The 23,633-nt window shown below is 40.2% G+C and overlaps 2 protein-coding genes across 3 annotated transcripts in view; one reads left to right on the top strand and one right to left on the bottom strand.

Moving 5' to 3' along the window:
• The window catches only part of FAM71B (family with sequence similarity 71 member B), a 58,542-nt gene extending 43,759 nt beyond the window's left edge, over positions 1-14,783 (bottom strand). For both annotated transcript variants that reach the window (XR_002339553.1, XM_021076699.1), the window contains exons 1-2: positions 12,458-14,783; positions 10,110-10,167 (exon numbers count right to left, since the gene is read on the bottom strand). The gene's annotated coding sequence lies outside the window, so the exon portion shown is untranslated. The remainder of the gene's footprint in view (positions 1-10,109; positions 10,168-12,457) is intronic.
• Positions 6,149-23,633, top strand: part of ITK (IL2 inducible T-cell kinase) — a 71,498-nt gene continuing 54,013 nt past the window's right edge. Inside the window, exon 1 of the mRNA XM_021076697.1 lies at positions 6,149-6,445. Within this exon, the coding sequence (XP_020932356.1) occupies positions 6,308-6,445 (138 nt within the window). The 5' untranslated portion in view covers positions 6,149-6,307. The remainder of the gene's footprint in view (positions 6,446-23,633) is intronic.

Here is a 23,633-nt window from a genome sequence, read left to right as displayed (position 1 = left end):
ATATGTTTGTGTCAATTTTTTCTTTTGTGGGAAACTTTTGTCGTATCTTTATTTTCAGGGGGGTCTTTTTTTTTTTTAAGTCTTACACATTTCTTTATTTATTGTCTTTTTGTCTATTCTAGGGCCACACCTGTGGCATATGGAAGTTCTCAGGCTAGGGGTCATATCGGAACTGTAGCCACCGGCCTATACCACAGCAACGCAGGATCTGATTTAGAAATCAACTCCTCTTGATTTCTAATTTTAAAAAGAGCCCTCTGGGAGTTCCCGTCATGGCTCAGTGGTTAACAAATCTGACTAGGAACCATGATGTTGCGGGTTCAATCCCTGGCCTCGCTCAGTGGGTTAAGGATCCGGTGTTGCCGTGAGCTGTGGTGTAAGTTGCAGATGCGGCTCAGATCCTGTGTTGCTGTGGCTCTGGCATAGGCCGGTGGCTACAGTTCCAATTAGACCCCTAGCCTGGGAACTTCCATATGCCACAGGTGTGGCCCTAGAATAGACAAAAAGAAAATAAATCAAGAAATGTGTAAGACTTTAAAAAAAAAAAAGACCCCTCTGAAAATAAAGATACACACAACAAAAGTTTCCCACAAAAGAAAAAGCAACACTTGTGTATCCACCACATTCAGAGGATATCAGTCCCAGATTATGGCTGTGACCTTATTGAATTCAGTCCCTGTTTCCCTTCTTCCCCCTAAACGTGAGCCTGAAGGGATGAGTTGGGAACTAGGCTCATGGAGGGGGGCAGTTAGGACCTAGTAGAAAAGACAACTATGCTTAAGTGGAGGAAAAGTATTAAATGGAATATCTGTTTGGAGTTTTGGTTATTAGACTGAATTTCACAGGACTTTTTCTTAACTTTTTATGATGAAACATTTCAAATACACAGCAAAGAGAGGAGACTAAAGAACCACCAACCTCCCCACCACCCAGCTTCAGTCGTCAGCTCAGCCAAACATCTGTCATCTCTTCCCCTGCTGTCATTTCTCGATGATAACAAAGCAAATCTCATACATTTTACTATTTTTATCAATAATCATTTCAGTATGTTTCTGTAAAAATTAAGGACTTTTAAGATAAGAGCAATGACATTATCACATCTTGACAATTGTAGATAATTACTCATCAAATATACAGTCCATATTCTGATTTCTCAATTGTTTTACATCTTTATACAGTTGATTTGTTTGAATCTAAATCTAAACAATATTAGCACATGCTGAATATTTCTCTTAAAGTCTCTTTTAATCTATGTGTCCTCCCTCTGTCTTATTTGTTATGGATAAGGTGTCATTTGTCTTCAGGGATTTGGGTACAGGCATCCTGAGGTATCCACGGTGGATTGGTTCCAGGACCCTCAAGTGCCAAAATCCAAGGATGCTCAAGTCAGTTACATAAAATAGCATATTTGTTGTTGTTGTTGTTTTGTTTATTTGGCCATGCCCATGGTATATGGAAGTTCCCAGGCGAGGGACTGAACCTGTGCCACAGTGGCAACCCAAGCCATAGCTGTGACACTGCCAGATCTTTAACCCTCTGCACCACAAGATAACTCCAAAATGGCATTGTTTTTGTCTATAACCTACACAAATCCTCCTGTACACTTTAAATAATCTCTATATTACTTATAATACTTAATACAATATAAATGCTAAGTAGTTGTAAATATACTGTAAATGCTATGTCAATAGTTGCTGATGAGCAGTAAATTTGTGTTTTGCTTTTTGGAACTTTCTGGAATTTTTGTTTTTTGGCCTACAGTTGGTTGAATCCACATTTGTAGAATCTACAGATACGGAGGGTCCACTGTATTCTATGGATCTGTGAATTTCTGTACTGTCATATGTCATGTTCCTTTATCTCATATTTCCTGCAAACTCGAATTTAGATCTAGAGGTTTGATGAGATTAATGTTTGATTTTTTTTTGACAAGACTTCTGTGTAGGTGGTTTTGTGTACTTCCTATTGATCACAGCAGGAAATACATAATGTCTGGTTGTCTCTCTTTTTGTGCTGTTAAGATTGTTTGGTGTGTTACAATGTTATCAGTGCAATATATAAATTATAAATTTTCCTATTGGCTTTTCATGTAATGATTTTAGCAGCCATTGATGGTTGATGCCTGGATCCATTATGTCTTTAGGATTGCAAAATAGTGATATTTTATCACTCTTTCTTAATTTATTCATTGGATTTCTTCTGTAAAGAAGGATTTTCCATCGTTAAATATTTGATTACGAAACAAATATTTGTTTGTATTTGTAATCAAATACTGTAATCAAAGAGATACAGCTTTTTGGGGAAAAGAGGGAATATGTTTTATTCTTTACTTTGTTTTTCAGTTTATAGAATAATAAATTGGTTCTCCAGTATCCTCCAAAAGTGGTCAATAGGTTGGAATTTTTTTCCAAGTATTTCACAAACTCACGATTTTAATATTTTGACTATTCCTCAATTCGCTGCAATGAGTGAATTTGAACCCACCAATTTTCCATCTTTGACAAATAGGAGCTTCTTAAATTTGGATCCTGTGAATTGAATTTTTTCAGCCAAAAAAGAAGGGATTATTTTTATGTATGTTTTCCTGAGAGCAATGGGGAAAAATATTGGACCTCTTAAGGTTATGTTTAGGTAAGGACAAAGACCAGCCCCAGTGAGTGGGTTTGAAGGTGCTAGGAAAAAAGAATAGAATTACTTATAATTATACTCCATGGAGACATGGCAAATGACAGGCTCCTATTACAACAGCTACAGATGACATTTTGTTTACACACATGAGAACACTTTGTGAAGTCTGTAAATCTTCAAACCTCAGCAAATCCGATATAAATCTACCCTGCTCAAAGTACTTTACAGTCTAGTTTGGAATATGCGCTGTATTAGTTAAATTAGGTTTGCTGTTGGTGATAGAATCTCAAAACAATAGGGACTTAGAAAACAAAATTTCCTTTCTCTTTATGTTAAAGAAAAGTTCCTCCCAGGCTGCAAGGAGGATCTGGGTCATCAGGACCCCAGGATCTCTCTATCTTATGCTCCATTGTCCTCAACATGCAATTTCTACCTCATGATATAAGAGAGCTGCTCCAGCTCCAACCATCATATCCACATTCTAGTCAGTAGGAAGGAGGAAAAGGAGAATGAAAAGGGTATGATGATTGCCATTAAGGATATTTCCTTGAGTTGTGCTCATGATTTCTGCTCTGTTCAATCAGCTAAGAAACAGTTAACATGACTGAAAAATGCAATCTTTTTTTTTTTTTTTTTTTTTTGGTCTTGTAGTATTAAGGTTTTTTTTTTAAGTTTTATATTCTAGCTGACTTGATGCCTAGATACTCTTCATGGAGTAAATTACCTGGGAGGAAAAAGAAACTAGAACTTGGAGAAAATAGCAATTCCTATCTCAAGCCCATATTCAGAAGAGAAAAAATAAATAAATACTCCCTCTTTGGGGTAGTGTATTTCCATACATATATCTTAAAACCTCAGAATGAGGGGGCATTTAAAATATTCCCTCCTGAACAATCCCGTGTGTCTTGATTGTGCTGGGGCCTTCCAATATATGAGATGAAATTAAGCTGTGTTCTGGTAATATATAAGAAAAACACTTTCAATAATTGCACTCCAATGCAGCAATAATGATTGTTCTGTTTCATGATTTCTCCCTGTCTGGTATATGCTGTCTCTGTTCACACTGAGATTTCTTGATTATTTACTTTACTTGAGAAGTAAGATTCAAGATACTTTATGTCCTAATTCTAAGACAAGATACATGACCAGCATCCACCACTCAAAGAGTTTATAGGATTCAGTCTTCAAAAGAACCCTCACAAAGAGACCAAGGATCAGCAAGGGTAAGTCACTCACTCAAAGAGAAACAGCTTAGTAAGCAACAGAATTGGGATTCCACAATAATTCTGTCTTGTCTTCAGAGCCCATGTGTGCTTTGTATATGATGCCATTCTGAAGGATTTTCTTATTTTCTGCTCTTCCACTATGTTTTAGGGTGGAAAAGCAATCTGTCTGTAGCACAGAGAAACTTCTATGGGTATTCATTTAAATTTTGAAAACAATAAACTTTCTTTTTTTGGGGGGGGGTCTCTTTAGGGCTGCACCCATGGTATATGGAAGTTCCTAGCCTAGGGGTTGAATCGGAGCTGTAGCTATTGGACAACACCACAGCCACAGCCATGCAGGATCGGAGCCCCATCTGCAACCTACACCACAGCTCATGGCAATGCTGGATCCTTAACCCACTGAGCAAGGCCAGGAATCAAACCTGCTTCTTCATGGAGGCTAGTCAGATTAGTTTCTGCCGAGCCATGATGGGAATTCCTAAATTTTAAAAACAATTAATTTTAATATATTTCTCTTAAGTATTTTATACCCATTTTATGCTATAATTGTCAAAACCAGTTTGGTGATTATCAACACATTTTTCTTTTTTCTTTCTTTCCTTTTCTTTTTTTTCTTTTTTCTTTTTTTTTTGTCTTTTTGCCATTTCTTTTGCCGCTCCCGCGGCATATGGAGGTTCCCAGGCTAGGGGTCCAATCGGAGCTGTAGCTGCCAGCCTAGCCAGAGCCACAGCAACGTGGGATCCGAGCCGCATCTGCAACCTACACCACAGCTCACGGCAATGCCAGATCGTTAACCCACTGAGCAAGGGCAGGGATCGAACCAGCAACCTCATGGTTCCTAGTCAGATTCGTTAACCACTGTGCCATGACGGGAACTCCCTCTTTTTTCTCTTTCTTTTTTTTTTTTTTTTTTTGGCCGCATATGCAGCACATGCAAGACACGTGCACAGACAAGGGATCAAACCTGCACCACCGCAGTGACAACACCAGATCCTTCCTTAACCCACTGCACCACCAAGAAATTTCATCAACACATTTTTCTAAACATCCTTTTTATAGGCCAGGCACCATAATGATGTCTGAGTTTATAATGGTGAACAAAACCATACATAGTCCTTACCATTAGGGAGCTTCTGGACTAATGGGGGAGACAAACATTAACCTCAACAATCACCCTCTAAAAAGTGTAACTATCATAAGGGGTGTGGTATAAGGTGCCATTTGCATATAATTGGCGGGTTTGACTTGGTAAAACTAGGAAGGAGACTAGCAGTATAATTTAGAGTTAAAGCAGGCAAAGCACAGCAGTAAAGATGTTTTCAGGTAAAGTGAGCAGATGTTCAAAGTAGCATGTGAGCACACCTGAGAGCCCATGAGTGAGCTATGAGATGAGACTGGCAAGCAAGTTGGAAGGCAGCCCTACAGTGCTGCAGGTAGGGGCTGTTATTCCCCTTTGTAGGCAAAAAAAGCTGAGGCTTTCTGTTCTTGAGAAATTGGCTGCAGTCTCACAGCTAGTTAGCTGGTGGAAGCCAAGGTGTGGGAGGTAAGGATGTCCTTGTCCTAATCCTTACCTACCATTAGTTTACATGATAAACATACATTCGTTTACATGATAAAGGGGAATTGAGGTAGAATATGGAATTATGGTTGCTAATAAACAGATCTTGATATAGGAAGATTATTTTAGATTATCCAGGCAAACCCAAAGCCATCGTAAGGATCCTTAAATTTGAAGAGGAAGGCAGAAATGGTCAGAGTTGTATGAGTTGAGAGGACTTGACCTCCTAATGGTGGCTTCAAATGTAGACAAAGAGGGCCTCCAGTCAAGGTGCACAGGTAGTCCTAGAAGCTGGAAGGGGCAAGGAAACAGAGTCTACCCTAGAGATCCTCTAGAAAGGATGTCACAATCCTGCTGATATCTCGATTTTAGCCCAATGAGACCCATTTTACATTTCTGAACTACAGAACTGAAAGATAATGAAATTTGTGAGGCAGTAAACTTAAGGATAAGTTGTTACAGCAGCCAATGGAAAACTAATACACAAACTACACAACCTATGTGCATCATCTCCAGAGCCCATGTTCCTACCTCAACGGTTGAACAGGCTAACCCAGTAACTATAAAGATTAAACTCAAGGCCATCAGGTCATTTTGAGTCTAAAGTTCTTTAAAAATAATTTCTAAACCATGCAGCAAAGGGTATATATAATTTTTACATATGTCTCATAGTTTTATGAACTTCGAAAGGATGTGGTTATGGGCTTTGACATCAGAGAAGCTTTGCGATGTTGACTGACTGTTGATAGAGCGATAACATTGGAGGCACGTTGCCTTTGAACAAAGCTCTCTGAAGATCAACTGCCTCCCCGTCACAGTCCTTTCCCTGAAGCTGTTTGCTCTGGTTGTGCTGAGGGGTGATGCCCGAGGTGCATCACTTTTCAAGAACTGGATCATGAACAACTTTATCCTCCTGGAAGAGCAGCTCATCAAGAAATCCCAACAAAAGAGAAGAACTTCTCCTTCGAACTTTAAAGTCCGGTTCTTTGTTTTAACCAAAACCAGCCTGGCATATTTTGAGGACCGCCATGGGGTATGTGAGCACTTTCTTGTTCGTCTTTTTCTTAAACAGTACTTTAGAGTTTGGGCTGAATCATGAAGATATGCATAGAATAAAATACGAACACAGGGAACACGGATGTGCTTCTTAACCACCTAAAACGTACAGTAAGGGTAATTGGAAGAGAACATGGAGAAAAGTCAAGATACAGGATAATTGTATTAGGTGATTTTAGTTCTAAAAACTATAAAAGAACGTTTATTATCGTTAGCTTTGTCTTTTCCCTGCATGTTAAGTTTAACTTTTAAACTACATTTTTTTTATGGCAAATCAATGGCTAAGTGAAGGGTCCAATGTTAGCATTTTTATGGACTCAGTTTTATTTGTCTCAATCTCATTACTCACCTGACATTTGGAATAAGAGTCCCTGAGCATTTAACCGTCGAAAATTTGCAAGGCCTAGTGGTAAACCTCTTTATCCCTGGAGAACCTCCCAGGAGACTAGGAATCATGCATGAAGGGTTGTGCAGTACCAGGCAGAGGTTCTTATCCAGATTGCAGCTACTTACCTGTCAGTCTTTATATATCTAATGATATTCTTATGTTGTATAACATCAGTAATAGTAAAAGAGACAATGAATAATCCTAACAACATAGTTTGGTACAAAAAGCCCTGGAAGAGGGGTCAGGAGACCAAAGCCTACTTCTCTCTAGGTGAGTTAGCCTGGGCCAGTGTCTCTGCTTTACTCGTTAGGTTTTTTCTTTATGAAATGAAAGGACTGGAAATACTACCTACAACATTCCTTTCTTCTTCCTTTTTTTTTTCTATGAAGTAGCATTTGTATAGCTTTTGTTCGCATTTTTTCAAAGTGAGTTTGACTTCTTACTATGTCATTGTATTATTTTTCCATCACCAGGGAGGTGGGGAAAATGTTAGGTGCTTGATGGTCACTTAGAAACAAAGGTTATTTTCTTTCTTGGCTAGGATCTGACTAAGTAGGTGTAGGCACAAGTTTGGGGTCTCCTAAGAGCCAGGGTTTGTAGTGTTCAGTGAAATGGAGTCCTGAAGGGGACCAGACTGGGTATGGAGGCTATGGATGACTGGGCTTCTAAGACGCAGAAGAAATAATATTGCCTCTTCCTCAGAGGTGAAGAATCAACTTAGGCAGATTCTTACTGGTAATAATCCACCAACCAGTCAGGACGAATGTGGAATTACTTATGTGTAAGGCCCCTTTGGTAGGTATTCAATAAGTGTTGGTTGACAAAATTAATGGAGGGCCAAGAGCCAAGTTTTCATCTTGGAGAATTCATCATTTAGAGCTGATTAATCACACAGCATCAGTCAGCTTTTTCCTATTGTGAATAGGACATTAGAAACTCTTGTTTCATAGCCAAAGAGCAGTTGTTTACCTGTAAGTATTTCTTTCAAACGCAATTTTACAGTTTTCACCAATTTTTTTTTTCTGATTCAACACTCAACATAGCATCACCTCATGTAGTTAGTACCAATCATTTTTTGAGCATAATTGTGAACTGTTTGGTTGTGAATGCTGTACCATAGTATTTGCAAAGAGTAAATGGTCTTTTTTCAAAATTTTGTTTGTTGTCATTGGTATGCAGACAATGTTGTAGAATAATTCAGCTTCTTCATTCGAACACTATGAAAATTCTAAGACAATGAATTCATTCTGGGGAGCCCTGAGCTATAGTTTCTAATATTTCCATGTGGGAAATAGCAGATATATAATATACAAACCTCACATTCTTATTTTCTAATGTGTATGTTCTATATGCATAAATAATATTTTCAAAGTATTTCTTTAAATATTATAGAAATTTATGATTAGAAATTTTTCTAGGGTCACTGAGAAAAGTAAGATAAGTGGTTATTTTTTATTCTTCATGCCCTATGGATATTCCATTGCTTAAGACCATCAGTTTGCACACAAGAGTACATTGCGCATTGCCCATAAATAACAATAGCATTATACTGTGGGAAGAAAGTTTTAATTTTTTTTTTTTTTTTGTCTTTTTGCCATTTCTTGAGCCGCTCTTGCGGCATATGAAGGCTAGGGGTTGAATAGGAGCTGTAGACACTGGCCTACACCACAGTCACAGCATGGTAGGATCCAAGCCACGTCTGCGACCTATACCACAGCTCACGGCAACGCCGGATCTTTAACCCACTGAGCAAGGCCAGGGACCGAACCCGCAACCTCATGATTCCTAGTCGGATTCATTAACCACTGAGCCATGATGGGAACTCCCGAAGGTTTTAACTTTTAATTAAAGCCTCAATTTTGCCATCTGTAAAATGGGTGTGATGATAGTGTTCACTTCATGGGAAAAAATGGTAAAAATTAAGAGAGAATGTATTTAGACTAATCTATTTGAAATTACCACTTGGCAGATCAAAAAAAGATCAAATATTTGCAATTTCATATAGTTCAACTTAATATATAAAATACTTAGCCTAAGTTCTGTCACCTTGTGAAAATCTAGTAAAAAATAGGTATTATTTATATCATCATTTTATCTGTGAAGGAGCAAGCAAGGTGGCATAACACAATCAGTTTCAAATAAAGGGAAACATTAAATAATTCTTTAAAGTCAGGTTAACATCAGGGTCCTGGATTCTGTAACTAAATACAAGCTTGTGGAGAGAGACAGACATGCATCATGAACATGTGACACTGGGCCAACCTTTCTCCTCTTTGAGTCTCAGCTTCTGTTTCTCTTTTCTCATCATTGTGAAATGATGTTCATTGCAGCTCTAAAGTTCTCTGGATTTATGACATCACATAAAAATTGCTCCTACATACTCAGGAACAAATCCTTTAGTTCTGAAAAATAAGGATTTTTTTTTTCTAACTTCAAATATCCAGGCCCATTGTCTTCATAGTACATACTGATTGAGCCTTTTATTTGACCATGGATTTAGATCTGATGTCAGCTGCTTGCTGGGCAATGAGATATGCAAGTGTTTTCAGCGCAGCCAGGAAGCTACATCATCATGCTGAAGCAGGGGCCAGAAGGAAGCATAGAGTTTGTAGGTGGTGGCTCACGGGCAGCATGCTCTCAGACATCCCTTGTGCCAACCAATTTCTTAGCAAAGTGATCCCTGATGATGGACGTTCTTTAACAGAGGATGAGGAAAGATGAGGGTCCAGCGCTGTGGTGGTAATTTCTAATTATCATTGCAGTGGTAGTGGCAGGAGAGAGCATGGGAGAGCTTTGTTTGTAGTATTTGTCATTTTCTGTGCTATAAATCACCATGACAACCAGTTTCAAATCACTGATGTGAACGCAGATTTCCTGACATGGTGTACCAGCTCTCATGGGCCAACACAAGCAAACACCAGCACACCATTGGTAGGCTTCAAGAAACATCATCTCTAGAGAAGTGGTCACCTACCAAACAATGTGCTTAGCGGCACATGAAAGATATCCTTTTTAGGGGTAAAAGAGAGAAATTGGGGGGGGGGGTGCTCGGGCCTTTTGAGTAAGCATGGGATAGCAGAGGCAGCACAGAGGGGAGACAATTGTCACAGAGTGGTGAAGACCAGTGTAGTCGGCTAGAGCTAGATTTAAATGCTGTTTCTATCACTTTCTAGAGGCGGGATGTCAGGCAAGACATTTAACTTCTTTAAGCCACTGTTTCCTGTTGTAAAGTAAGGACTCCAACACTACTTACCTCAAGCAATGTTGAGTCTTTCTGAGAAAATAGGACCATCTTGATCTTCTGAAAAGCCCTTGGGAGAAATGGAAAGGTTTACTTCTTTGAAGGACACCTGGCACCTTAGGAACCAAGGGCCCCATGCTCACCATGGCATGGGAGCCATTACCATCTAGATGGGACAGGAAAAACTGTCAGGATCACCATGCTAGTCAGTGTCTAGATAAGGGCTACCTCCTCCTGGACCCTTCGTTTTAGACTACAGTCTGATCTAGCAGCAGAAACATCTTTGTAGCATGCATCCTTCCTAACTTAAAGATGGCCAGTGGGAAGATAGTCCCCTCTCCTTGTACTTGGCAACATTACTGCACAGTGGTCAAAAACACAGCTTTTGGTGTCAGACAGATCTGGGTCAATGAGCAACTCCACCACTCAAGAGCTGTGGCTTTGCATATGTTAGTGTAACACTCCATGAAGCTATTTACATGTTTTGAAATAATTGAACGTTCCTTCTTGATATTGTTTCCTTTTAATGAGATGCAGGTCACCATTAATTTCATAATAATAACTGAATAACAGTAACTGAGTAACTGAGTACTTACTATGTGTCAGTCCCTGTGCTATATGTATCATTTCATCTGATCTTTACACCTGCCATGTAAGGTAGGAACTATTAATACCCCAATTTACAGGGCATGTGACTGAGGCAAAGAGAATTTAAATAACTCCCATTTGTCTCCAGAGCTTACACCGCCTCCCTGATAAGTTGTTCTTATGATTAGTGGCAGTTGCTCATAGGCAGGTGGGGCTCCACTGGATTATTGCCAAGTGTGCAATGCCTTCTTGCTCTAGAGTCCTCCATGTAAAGGGAATTCCTGAAAAATCAGCATCCATGCCACAAGGGTCTCCTGCAATGCAGTATGTTATGAGCTCTATCATTTCCACATATCCTCAGGACAAGTATTTGTCTTCATTCACTCTGGAAGCCCCTATCATGTGTCCAAAAAAAAAAAAAAAAAAAAAAAGGGAGCCTTAGCAAGCTTTGCCATGAAAGTTCCTCTAGAATCTGTCCATTTCTTTCTATTTCCTAGAGTCATCTTCCTCATGGAAGCTGCCAGCATCTCTTACCTGGGATGGCTACCACCTCCTCATGGTTTCCCTGCACCCACTCTACCCCGCCCTTGCACCACCCCATTCCCCACACAGCTGGCAGTGTGGGCTTTTCACACGGTGACGGTGATCTCATCCTGATGATCCTCACCAGCAGCTGGAATGTCCCTTCAGTGGTTCTCCCTTTACCCTGAGAGTGGACACCGGACCCTCTTACATGGCCTCTCCCATCTCAGTTCGTGTTCCTTTTTTTTCCCATGTCACTGGGCTTCAATCACAGATTTTATTCAACTCTAAGACCTCCATTTAAACTGTCACTTGCTTGGGGAAGCCTTTCGTCATTTCCCTAGAGTGGATCATCTCCTCTTGTTATGTTCTACCGTAGCAGCCCAGACTCTTTTTTCAGAGCACCGGTCAGAGTGATTATTGTACCAATGTCATTCCCTCCATTACACTATAAGCTTTATAAGGGCTAGTACCCAATTTTCCCAGAACGGAATCACCTGTTTCTACCATAATATTCATTACACAAAATTCATTCATGTATTATTTGTGAAAGAAAGAAAAGAAGGGAAGGTAGGAAGGAGGAAAGAATGACATGAGGTACAAAAACAGTTGGAGAGGTTAGAGTTACACACATGAACCCCTAAAAGAATAAAAGAGTAAACTGTCTATTTTTCCTATAGGCAGCAATATGGGACTTCAAACAGGAGATTCCTGGGTGCAGGAGTATGTAGCTAGGACTCCCTGGAGGCAGAAGTTCATGGTCTAGCCATGAGAATTCAGGAGGCTGAAATTTTAATTTTGGTCAGATATATGTATATATATGGTATTTTTGTCTTTTTAGGGCCACACCCACAGTATATGGAGGTTCCCAGACTAGGAGTCGAATAGGAGCTGTAGCCACTGGCCTATGCCAGAGCCACAGCAATGCAGGATCCGAGCAGTGTCTAAGAACTACACCACAGCTCAGACAATGCCAGATCCTTATCCGGCTGAGCAAGACCAGGGATTGAACCCACCTCCTCATGGATGCTAGTCGAGTTTGCTAACCACTGAACCATGAGGGGAACTCTGGGAGAGACATACTGAAACCAGTATGTGGGCCAGTCCCCACTCCCTGCAACTCTTTTTAGGAGAACCAGGCAACTCTATTCTCTTGTGCCCTCCACCCTATCTTACCCTTCCTTCCTTCCTTCCTTCCTTCCCTTTACAGGTCAAACCCTTTGTAGATAATACTGTTAAAGAATATTTACCAGAATATTTTTCTTGTGAATTTCACCACTCATGGTCTCTCTCCGCTTTGGCTCCTGCTGACTCTCAAGGCTCCATACAATCTACTATCCATGCCACACCTAGAATAAAATTTTAAAAGGAAAGATCAGGTATTAGACCCTACTTTAAACCCCTCTGTGGCTGTCTACAGTATTTAAATTAATTCTCAACTATGGCCTATAAGACTCTTCATCTATTGTCCCTACTTGCCTTTCATATTCATTTATTCAAGTTCCTTCATCTGTCATCCATATGCTTCTATCTTATCTGCCTTTTTTATGAACTTTGAACACCCCCAGCCATGCTCCCCCTGGAGACTTTGCACAGGGGCAGGTATAGAGTGAGGTACACTTGGGGGGGTGGCTCACTTTCAGGTCCTGCAAGGGCAGGGTCTTTCCACTAGCTACTCCTACTGTCTGGAACCGCCCCTACCTCCGGGTGTTGTAGGGTTGTTCTTTATATTTCCCATCTGTCCCCAGAATATTTTCCCAGGATTCTGTTTTTCTCTTTTCAAAAAGTCTATAGATACTTAAACACATCAGTATCTGCACTTATTTATTGGGTTTATTGAAGTGCTTCCCAAAAGTGCTTTCTGTCTCTACATCCACTGAAAGGTCACTTCCATGAGCAACTACCTTGCTCATCCCTGTGTCACTAACATCTAGAACAGGGCTGGACGGTTAATCAAGATCCAGTGACTGATTGAAGGTCACATAGCTCAAACTGAATTTAGAAGAGCATCTAGAGGCTAAAAATATGGGCCTTGCCTACCCAGGCAAAGTAAAGTAAGAATCTAAAGCAAAGTACTTTGCACTTCAGGCCACTCAAAACCAAAAATGTGCATTTTGATGCCTGCCTTGATGAAGTTTCTTTGTCAAATGATTTTTGCTTGTCTGATGCGATGTTGATATTTTATGAAGAGAACCACTGGATAGAGACTTCCAGTTTTAGAGGCAAATACTCTCATGTTAAAATTAGATTTGATTACTCAGGGACTGGTGTATCCATTAATCAGTTTCTGCAGTAAAAAAATAGGCCACAGGGCAAGAATATAAATGTGAGGGCTTAGTTCCTGACTCAGTCTGGAAGAAAGTTTTTTTAACAGGAAAGCACAAGAGCTTAGTTTCTTGAACCGTGAGGTTCACGTTAATACATGATGTCTTTCTCTCAATTTCAGAAGTAAACTCTACAAAAAGCCGTTTTAAAACTCTTCTCAAATTTTCATTCCATAATCCACATCTCCCATTTTCTCCACCAACTAGTAACACATTCTTTCACCCATCGATGAGTTTTTACACCTACTGAGAAAAGTAGATCTTCTGGGACCTAATTTTCATCAAGAGGTTAGTTTGGATTTGCCTTCACACCACTCAGGCCATCACTTAAAGTGATCTAGAGGGGGAAACAGAAGTTCTGACATAGTTTCCCATGCATATAAAATTCAGTTCCTTGAAATTCAGTAAAAGTTGTTGGTAATTTAATAGAACAAGAATCTGACTCAAACCCTAATGTTGCTGTATCATTCCTATTAACCTAAAGTTATTTATGGGTTAGCCTCTCATTCTATTTTCCCTTTTTTGACATTTAAAAGTCACAGAAATTATACCCGCTAATATAAAAATTCAAATATATGACCTTTCTCTCCAAAATGGTATATATCTGTGCCAAAGTTTTCTTCTTATTATTATTAACCTAACACTGTATCAAGGAAATGTTTCTATTTTGATATATATAGATGTTCTCATTTGCTTAGCAAACACTTCCTGAGCACCTGCTATATGCTGGGGGCCGCAAGAGACTAGGAATACAGTGCTAAGTAGCAGAGACAAAGTGTCCACCCTCAGGCTTACATACTAGTGGAGGAAACAGATGAAAAGCAAGTATATATATAGAGAGAAGATGTAGACCACAGTAGGTTCTATGGGAAAGACTACACAGTTTCTGGGGCTGAGTGGCAAGAGTGGTCAAGAGAAGAAACTTTTACCTAGGCTAATGCTTGAAAGACACGAAAAAGTTAGTCAAGCGAAAAAGTTAGTCAAGCGAAGAAATGAAGAAGAGCATTCCAGGCAGAAGGAACTACCAGTGTGAAGCCTTGAGGTAGGAAAAGGCCTTTGTGAGGGACAGACCCTTGAATATACAGAGTTCAAGAAAGGGGCTCTCACTGATGTCTAACAGCATCCCTCTTACAGGCCTACTTTGTCTTTAATTATCCTACTCCATGTTTGGGTAGAAAAGTGCCTAGTGTACAAACAATGAGAACCTCAGACTAACAATGAGCTTGGGCAACATTCAACAGCAAAGATGGAAAATAAGTTAGAATTAGGTTAAACCCACTTCAATTAATCTCAAGAAACAGAGCAGTAAACTTCATATCCCCATACTGCTAAAAAAAATTAATGAAGCAATTACACCCAATTGTTCTCCCAAACTCTTTTGTCTGAAGACACCAATTTATTGTCCCTGTGAGAATGATCTTTGCTCTCAGGCAGACATAAATTTTATGTAGTAGTAATCACACTACATGACAATTTTATATTCTTCCATTTATTCTTTTTCCATTATTTTTTGTGGATACATTTTCATTCATGGACTCCAAAGTAATCATTTGCTCAAATACACAATTTTTTGAAATGATTGAGTGGTTCATGTCAGGTATATAATTATCTATTTTCTGTACAGAACAAATTGACAAATGTATCTGTCACCTATTGTTTGACATTCAGGTTGTTTTCAGATATAGAGAAAACACTGAAAAATAATAGTACACCTAGTATAGAACCCTCTCCTTTGTAAAATCGGCTCCTAAGGATAAAGTTATATAGGATAACTGTGACACAGGATAGCATTTCTGATCTATCATTCGTTGCTACATAACTTCCAAAGAGATTAATGCAATGCATAGGGCCACCAATAGTTAAGGGAACCCTTAGAGAAGGTAATGTTTCTAAGAAGAAACTTATGAAAACAAAAGTATCCCATTATTGTGGTGATCTTCAAATATACTGCTTTTATAGGTTTTTAATGATACAGTGAGAGAGAGGGAAAATAATCATCATTTGTACATAAATGTAGATGACCTCACTACCTACATACAAGGATTGAAGGGGTGTCAAAAAGTCTCCTACTCTACAAAATATTAGTCTCCCTCGATGATCATTCTAGGGGGTCTGAAAGTTTCACACGAATAATCTCTTTGGTTTAGATCATCAAGCATCTTTATCAAGAAGAAAATGAGTTCCCACCTTGGCACAATGGGTTAAAAATCTGACTACAGAAGCTCAGGTCACTGTGGAGGCATGGATTCAAACCCAACCCAGTGCAGCAGGTTAAAGGCCCGGGTGTTGCCACAGGTGGGGCATAGGTTTCAGCTGCAGCTCAGATTCCATCCCTGGCCCAGGAACTTCCATATGCCGCAGGTACAGCTACAAAAATTAAGGAAAAATAAAAGCAAATAAAATACAGGAAGGCATCACATAAGCAATTTTTGACTGAACTGTAGAGGTCAGTTCTAATTTTAGATATGGCCAAAGAGACTGAAAGTCTCAAATATACTAATACTGTAATTCTAGAAAAGTGGGATGAGGTGAGAAAGCAACAACATAGAGTATGGCAGAATGGGGATGTGGTACTGATTAACCTGGGTGACAAGGTTAACCCTTGGCAAGTCCTTACCTGGGATTTGGGGGTTTTGTCTATAATATCAAGGGGTTGGACTAGATAGGTGATTTTCATACTTTTAACCCATTTCCGTAGATGAAATAGATAAAAGTGGAAGTGTTCTAGCTGAAGAAAAAACAAGGCGGCTATGCAGAACCCTAAACCTTGTGGCCTTACCCCTGACCTGCAAACATCACCAAAGGGCTTCCAATTCTATGACCTTGATCTCCCCAGGCTGTAAATTCAATCGCAGAAATGAAAAGATAAAGGCCAGTTTAGAAAGTCACTTTATCTTGAAACCTCATGTCTAACATAAAAGATTGGATTGAATGATTTCTAAAGACCCTTCCAGCCAAAAGCCAAGTGGAAATTATGTGGTCATATCTCACTGCCAGTGATATCAGGAATTCACAAACAGGCATAGAGATTAGTTAAATATGGAAAACTTTCCAGGAAGTAATACATCTGAGAGCTGGTTAATAACCATATGGCTGATAAAAAAAAACATGTTGTCAAAATCCCAGTATGACCCCAAAAATGCACCTGAAAAAAACAAGGCAAGCATTTCAAATATAACCAACCTAAAATTTAGAATATATACCAATAGCTAAGGAGTCCTTGCTGTGTTTCAGGGCAATCAATGGATTAAGTACTTTACATGCATCATATCATAAATAGTCAAAATAACCACATGCATTAGGTCCTACTGTTATTCCCATCATAGTAATGAGAAAATAGAGGCTTGGAGAGCTCAGTATCTTTTCTTAGGCAATACCATTTGGGACAAATATTAAAGTTGGATTAAATGTCCTACAATGGGTATTTTCAGCTCTAAGCTTATTTGGGTCTGAGAAGACTTGTAATAGAAGCCACGGTGGCTGATAAGGGAGAGTTGGGGTAAGGACTCACTGGTGAAGTCCAACACTGCTGAAGTCCTAAGTGAGGACAAGTGGGAATGTTCCTGTTAGCCCCGCAGGTTTCCTTGAATGACAGCACAACATCATCATCAACAGCAACCAGCAACCGTAACCACGAGGAGAGAACCGACATATTCCTGTGGATTTGCTCATTTAATCCTCATGATTCTTTGGAAAAGATACAAGTCAGATTCTGTTTTAGAGAGAAAGTGATCAACACACAGAGAAGTTAAGCAATTGGCCCAAGGTCACAATAGTGGTTGTTAAGTGTAAAAGAAACACATTGCCTTAAGATCAGTGATTCCCATACTTTGATCCCATACTGCTTCCTTGCCTGAAAGCAACCATCATAATCAAGTTCTTAATAGTTCCTCCAGTGATACTTCATGTATCTATATGCATCTTCAAATAAACTTTCTTCTTTCTCTCTTTTTTATACAATGGTAGCGTATTTTACATACACTTCTTAGCTTTTCTTTTGGTTGCTTAGCAATGCTTTTGAATGTGTGTGTCTTTTTAGGGCCGCACCCAGAGCATACGGAAATTCCCAAGCTAAAGGTGGAACCGTCTATGCCACAGCCACAGCCACGCCAGATCCAAGTTGTATATGTGACTTACCCCACAGCTCGTAGCAACCCTGGATCCTTAAGCCACTGAGAAAGGCCAGGGATCGAACCCACATCCTCATGGATACTAGTCTTGTTCGTTACTGCTGAGCCACGACAGGAACTCCCTGCTTAGCAGTACTTCTTGAAGATAAATCCATACTGATAGGAAAGGGGTCTTCTTTGGAGGTTTTTGTTTGTTTGTTTTTCTGTGGGGTTTTTTTGGTTGCAAAATACTTTGTTGTATGGATAAAAAATTATCTTGATGGACATTTAGTCTCTTTCCCTTTTTTTTGTTGTTGTTATTACGAACAATGAGGAATAAATAACCTTGTATGTATCTCACACTCTACGTGGATGAATATGGGGGTTCTCAATCAGGGGCGATTTTGCCCAAATTGACAATGTCTGGAGAAATTTGGGGTTTTTATCACTGGGAGTATTATTACTAACTTTGGTGTAGAGCCAGGGATGTTGAGTATCCTACACTGCACAGGACACACAACAAGGAATTATCCAGCCCAAAATGTTAATAACGCCAAGGTTGAGGAACCTTGGTCTACAGAAAATATTTCTAGAAATGGAATTGCTATGTCAAGGGATAGGTGCATCTGTTATTTTGCTAAACCTGACCAAATTATTTACCAACCTACATTCCCCAGGGCCACGTGTGAACTGCTTGTTTTCTCAGAAACCTCAACCAACACTATTATCATATATTTTGATCTTTGCAAGGCTGATAGGCTTTAAAAAATGGTAACTGAGTAAAATTTATTTGCACTTCTGTTATAATAGTGATTGGGCATTTTCCTGTATATTTAAGAGCAATTCATATTCCTTTGGCTCATTTTCCTCTAACATTGGTAGTTATCTTCCCTAATAATTTGTAGGTGCTCTCTATTAGTTAAACCTTTTGTGAAGACTGGTTTTAACTTACCTTTTCATCATCAAGAAGTTTTTATCTACTTGCCAATCATTCTAGGACTATCATTTAAATCATTTCTATTAAGAGTTTCATAACAAGGTCCACAAATATCACTTTCTGTTGCACACTTGGTCTTATCTGCTCTTCCCTCAATGAACCAAGTTAACATATTACTTGAACATTATCTCTCTGTGCAGGGAATTTCTTCCTGAAATCCAATGAATTTGTTATTCATTTACATATCTTGGCTACTGACACGCCAGTATTTAAAAGGGAGATATAAAGATACACTCTTTCAAATTCATTAAACATCTGACATGCTCTATTCTGGAAAGAAGGAGAACTTTCAAAGCATTCCCAGACTAGAGACACTGAGAAACAAAATGTGCAGGTCACTTTGAGAATCTATTCCGTACTGACATAGCACTTAGTTCTTGCTCGGAATTTCCACATACGTCTGCTTTTTTTTTTTTTTTTTTTTTTTTTTTAATCTCTACCCACTTTTGTAAGCAGATTTAAACAAAGGTGCTTTTTAAAGTATAGGGCCCCTAATATCATTGTCTAAAGTGAATGAGGCTTGGAAGTGATGCCTGAACTACTGCTTCGCTTGTAAGATAAATATACCCACATAAAAGCACGCAGGGTTGCTTTATTAGAATCTATGGAGAGAATGGCCATTGCTCAAGAACATGAGAGGAACTTGAACCTCCATGAATACAGAAGAGCAGGTGGGGTGGCAGGTGCTGCCTGGCTGCTGCTGACTGCTAATGGGGTCATGGGATTACAAGGGCAAAGAGCTGCATCATTTTTGCATACCCAGCATTTGATGTGTACCACACTTCACCTGCTCCCATTCATCTGCCAAAACTGTATTACAGTGTCGTGTTTTTAAACTTTCTGCTTTAAAATGCCATTTTCATTTTTCTGCTTAGTCCATTTACATGGCCATTGTAACAACTTTACCTAATACAGTAACCTATCTTAGACTGCCGAGGTCTGTCAGATGTCATCCACCAGTGGAGCACTCTTCTTTCTTGCATTATTTGAGTATTGCACACACTAAGACATTTTATTATCTCCCCCCCCCAAATGAGATGATGTTCCATCTATTGCTGTAGACCTGATTTTTACATTTAACATATATTTTTGTCCCTCCATATAGGTCAACTTTACTCTTTATTGATGGCCACAGAGTAATCACAAGAGGGATAAACCATAAGTAACCCTTTGTCTGTTGGTGGATATTTCGGTTTCTCTAGGCTTTTTTTTTTTTTTTTTTGTCTTTTTGCCATTTCTTGGGCCACTCCCGCGGCATATGGAGGTTCCCAGGCTAGGGGTCGAATCGGAGCTGTAGCCACCAGCCTACGCCAGAGGCACAGCAACTCGGGATCCGAGCCACGTCTGCAACCTACACCACAGCTCATGGCAACGCCGGATCGTTAACCCACTGAGCAAGGGCAGGGATTGAACCCACAACCTCATGGTTCCTAGTCGGATTCGTTAACCACTGTGCCACAACAGGAACTCCTCTCTAGGCTTTTTAGGATAAATAATGCCACAGTGAACATCCTGTTTTCCTACGCCTTTATATATTTTGAACATATGTCTCCATAGGATTAATCCTGCAAGTGAAATGTATGTATTTATTTTAGTCAATGGTTTTTAAATACAAGAAAAGAAGTACAGATACATGGTAAAATACTGAAGCAGTCTAGAAGGATATGAGGTGTAAAGAAAAGCTCTTTTTCTATTTCCTGTTCCCAAATTCTAGAACTACTTACATGAGTATCTGCTCTTAATAGTTGCTTGTGAGAAAATGCATTCTTAACTGCCCTCTGGAAACTGCATGTGAGTATAGTCCTTTTTTCTTTTCTTTTTTCTTTCTTTTCTTTTTTTTTTTTTTTTTTTTTTTTTGGTAGGGATGCGTAAAATCCTCACTTTTTTTTCTGATAGGGCACTATTACTGATGAAATTGCAGACTTTAAGGGAAGCTCAAGTGTTTTCCGCACAGCAGAACCAGCCTCATCACAAGCCACAATGTGAAACACTGAGGTGGGGAAAGCCTCTGGTTTAGCTATGACTAAGGGTCTTGTGGAAGAAAGGAAAGAAAGGTGTGGGACAGATCAGAGTTTCCTGGCTTTGAGTGGGTCCAGAAACCTCAAAAATCTGCTACCTTAGCTCCACATCTTCCAGAACTTCTAAGCTCAGTGGAGGTAGGTCCAGGTGAGGAAAGATTGGGAAAGGGGAAGAGGCAGCAGCCGGTAATTACAAATTACACTGGTGTTCCAGAAGATGCTGCTCTTTCCATTGAGACAGGAAAGATCACGTTCTTATCAGGTACCAAGTAGCTGAGATCACTGCATCCTTGAGTTGCAGCTGTCAGCATCCCGGTTACTCCTTAAGAACTAAAAGATTAAGAAGAGCCAAGAGGGAGTTCCCTTTGTGGCGCAGTGGTTAAGGAATCCGACTAGGAACCATGAGGTTGCGGGTTCGATCACTGCCCTTGCTCAGTGGGTGACGGATACAGCATTGCCCTGAGCTGTGGTGTAGGTCGCAGATGTGGCTCAGCCCAGTGTTACCTGTTCTCATAGGGATTCAAGGCCTGATTTTTCCAAGTTACAAATCTCTGCTTTTCTCCCCTGCAGCACAAGGGTTCCCTTTGTCACTAAAGACAGAAAGCTACATTAAGAGCATGTTTCACAGAGGGGAGGAAACTAGAATCCAGGAAGTCCCCTAAACCCATCGTAGAACAGATATCCCACATTCTGGTAGGGTCAGGAAAAACCACCCCAAGCTTATCGCATATGATATCAGTTTTAATTTCAGTTTCATCATTGTGCCATTTCAGATCAGTGCAATGACTGTTCTATACCCCAGAAGAGGTGATGAGCAAAATATTCAAAATGCCTGTTTAAAATCATCATCACAAAAGCTTCCTAATCTTAAAGAAACTCTGATAGAGGCAGCATGTGGCTCCTTTTACAGTGTGATCCTGCAAAGCTTGAATGCCTCACTCCCCTTTGAAAAATACTGGTTCTCTTTGAAAAACATTCTCGCAGCCGATACTTGAAATTCCATTATCAAATCTATTTCTAGGTTTAAATCTCTAATATCTGTCCTAATCCAGCCTCCTGTGAAACGAGCCAAGCCTTAAGCTATCAGGAAAATAAACTTTAGGTGAATGACTATGTGGGGAAGGTTTTGACAGGCGAGTGGAAGGGGAAGCAGGGAGGTGAAGTCCTCACATTTGCTAACTGAGAGCAAATGTGACATAGCTGGGAGGGTCAGGAAACAGCCCCCTTTCAAGGTTTTGCACTGATTGCTACAAATAATTGGCAAAAATAAACAAATGACTCTGGAATGTCAAAATCACCAAGATCACCAATTAAATATTAATGTCATTCTCTCAAGTGGTGGTCCTGGTTACGTATTTGCCCCAAAGAAAGAAAATCCCCAAAGAAAATGTAAACACATAAAGATAAGATCTTTCTGGGTTCATTTGTTATTGATTTTTTAGTGGCACTCCCATGGCATAGGGAAATTCCCAGGCTAGGGATCAAACCTGAGCTGTAGCTGCCAGCCCACACCACAGCCACACCAGATTCGAACTGCGTCTGTAACCTACACCATGGCTCACGGGCAATGCTGGATCCTTAATCCACTGAGTGAGGCCAGGGATTGAGCCCACAGCCTCATGGATACTAGTTGGGTTCATTACCGTTCAGCCACAACAGGAACTCCCAAGATAAGATCTTTCTAAGGTTTTGTTTTATGGGTCACAGCTAGAAAAGGAAAGCAGTAACACTAAGTGGCTGGTTGATCATTTGCATGATTTTCTTTTGCTGGTCAGTTACGTAGTTCTTTAAAATCCTCTAAATTAACTCAGTGATTCAGGGACTGTTATTATTTCCACTTTAAAAAAAAAAAAGGCACTTGAGAAGTTGGGGCACTGGCCTAAGGTTGCAGAGCTGGTCAGGCAGGGGGTCTGCCTGATGTGAAAGTTCCGTTTCAGTTCCACTCAGCCTCACCAGAGAAGGAAGCTGAAGGCCTGCTGTTTTTTAGAAGGGTGGAGATGGCCTCTTTCATGGGTAACAGATGCATAGCTTCTTTGTTACTGATGTATCTGCTGGACCAGCTGAGCAGCCAAGGAGCCCACACTATAGGAGTGGGGCGGGAGCTCTGCACTTCCCCCTTTGAAATCCATCACAAGCACTGCACGACCAAATGGGGCAGAAACGAATCTTCCGCTGGGTCATCGCTTGGAGCAGTCAGTCATGCACTGAACTGTTCCGAGCAGGGTTGGGGGGAGGAAAGTCCCCTGGGGAGATCAGGGCACATCCAAAGTCATGAAGCAGCTGTTAAACACTCAGGCGCTGGAGTCACAGAGTTGAGCTTGTATGCTGTTCTTCCACTTATAAAAAGACTTGGTTCCTCCAAACCCCAATGCCCTCCCCTGTACAGAGGGGATAATACTAGGTAGAATTGTAGTTAAATGAGATGGCCTGTAGAATGCCTCGAATATATAGGAAGTTACTGTCCTTTGTTTTTGCTCACCTCTCTTTGAAAGTCACAATCCAAAATTCCCTTTCATACGTTAACGTATTGTAAAGTCGGCATTGTAAAAGCCGCTTGCACAGGCGTGCCTCCGTACAAACATGCGGGCATCAGCACCTTGTTGGATTGTGTTTGACACACGTCAGACGTTGGCGGTGAAGCTTCAGAACATGAGGGCAACCTTGAACGTGGCCGAGGAAAGAGACACGGTTCAGTGATGTTCTGACTCTCATCCTAACGGGGGCAGATGGAGTGACAAGGAAGAATGAGGGCTCGTTTTACTTGGTGTCTCTCTTTCTCTGGTGGCTTTGGTGTGGTTTCCTTGGACGGTTTTATGCTGGCACTTTTCAGAAATAGGGCAGTTGTTTGGGATGATTACAGGCCATCACCATTTCCCACAGAAACTCTGTTTAGCCTGCTGACCGGCTGTCCCTGGTGCTTGGCTTGGGGAATGCACCGTTGACACGACTCTACCACGTAGCAGATCTTTTGAAATCTG

This window comes from Sus scrofa, chromosome 16 (genome assembly GCF_000003025.6).
Source record: "Sus scrofa isolate TJ Tabasco breed Duroc chromosome 16, Sscrofa11.1, whole genome shotgun sequence".
Taxonomy (NCBI): domain Eukaryota; kingdom Metazoa; phylum Chordata; class Mammalia; order Artiodactyla; family Suidae; genus Sus; species Sus scrofa.
This window is presented reverse-complemented; position numbering and strand designations above follow the sequence as displayed.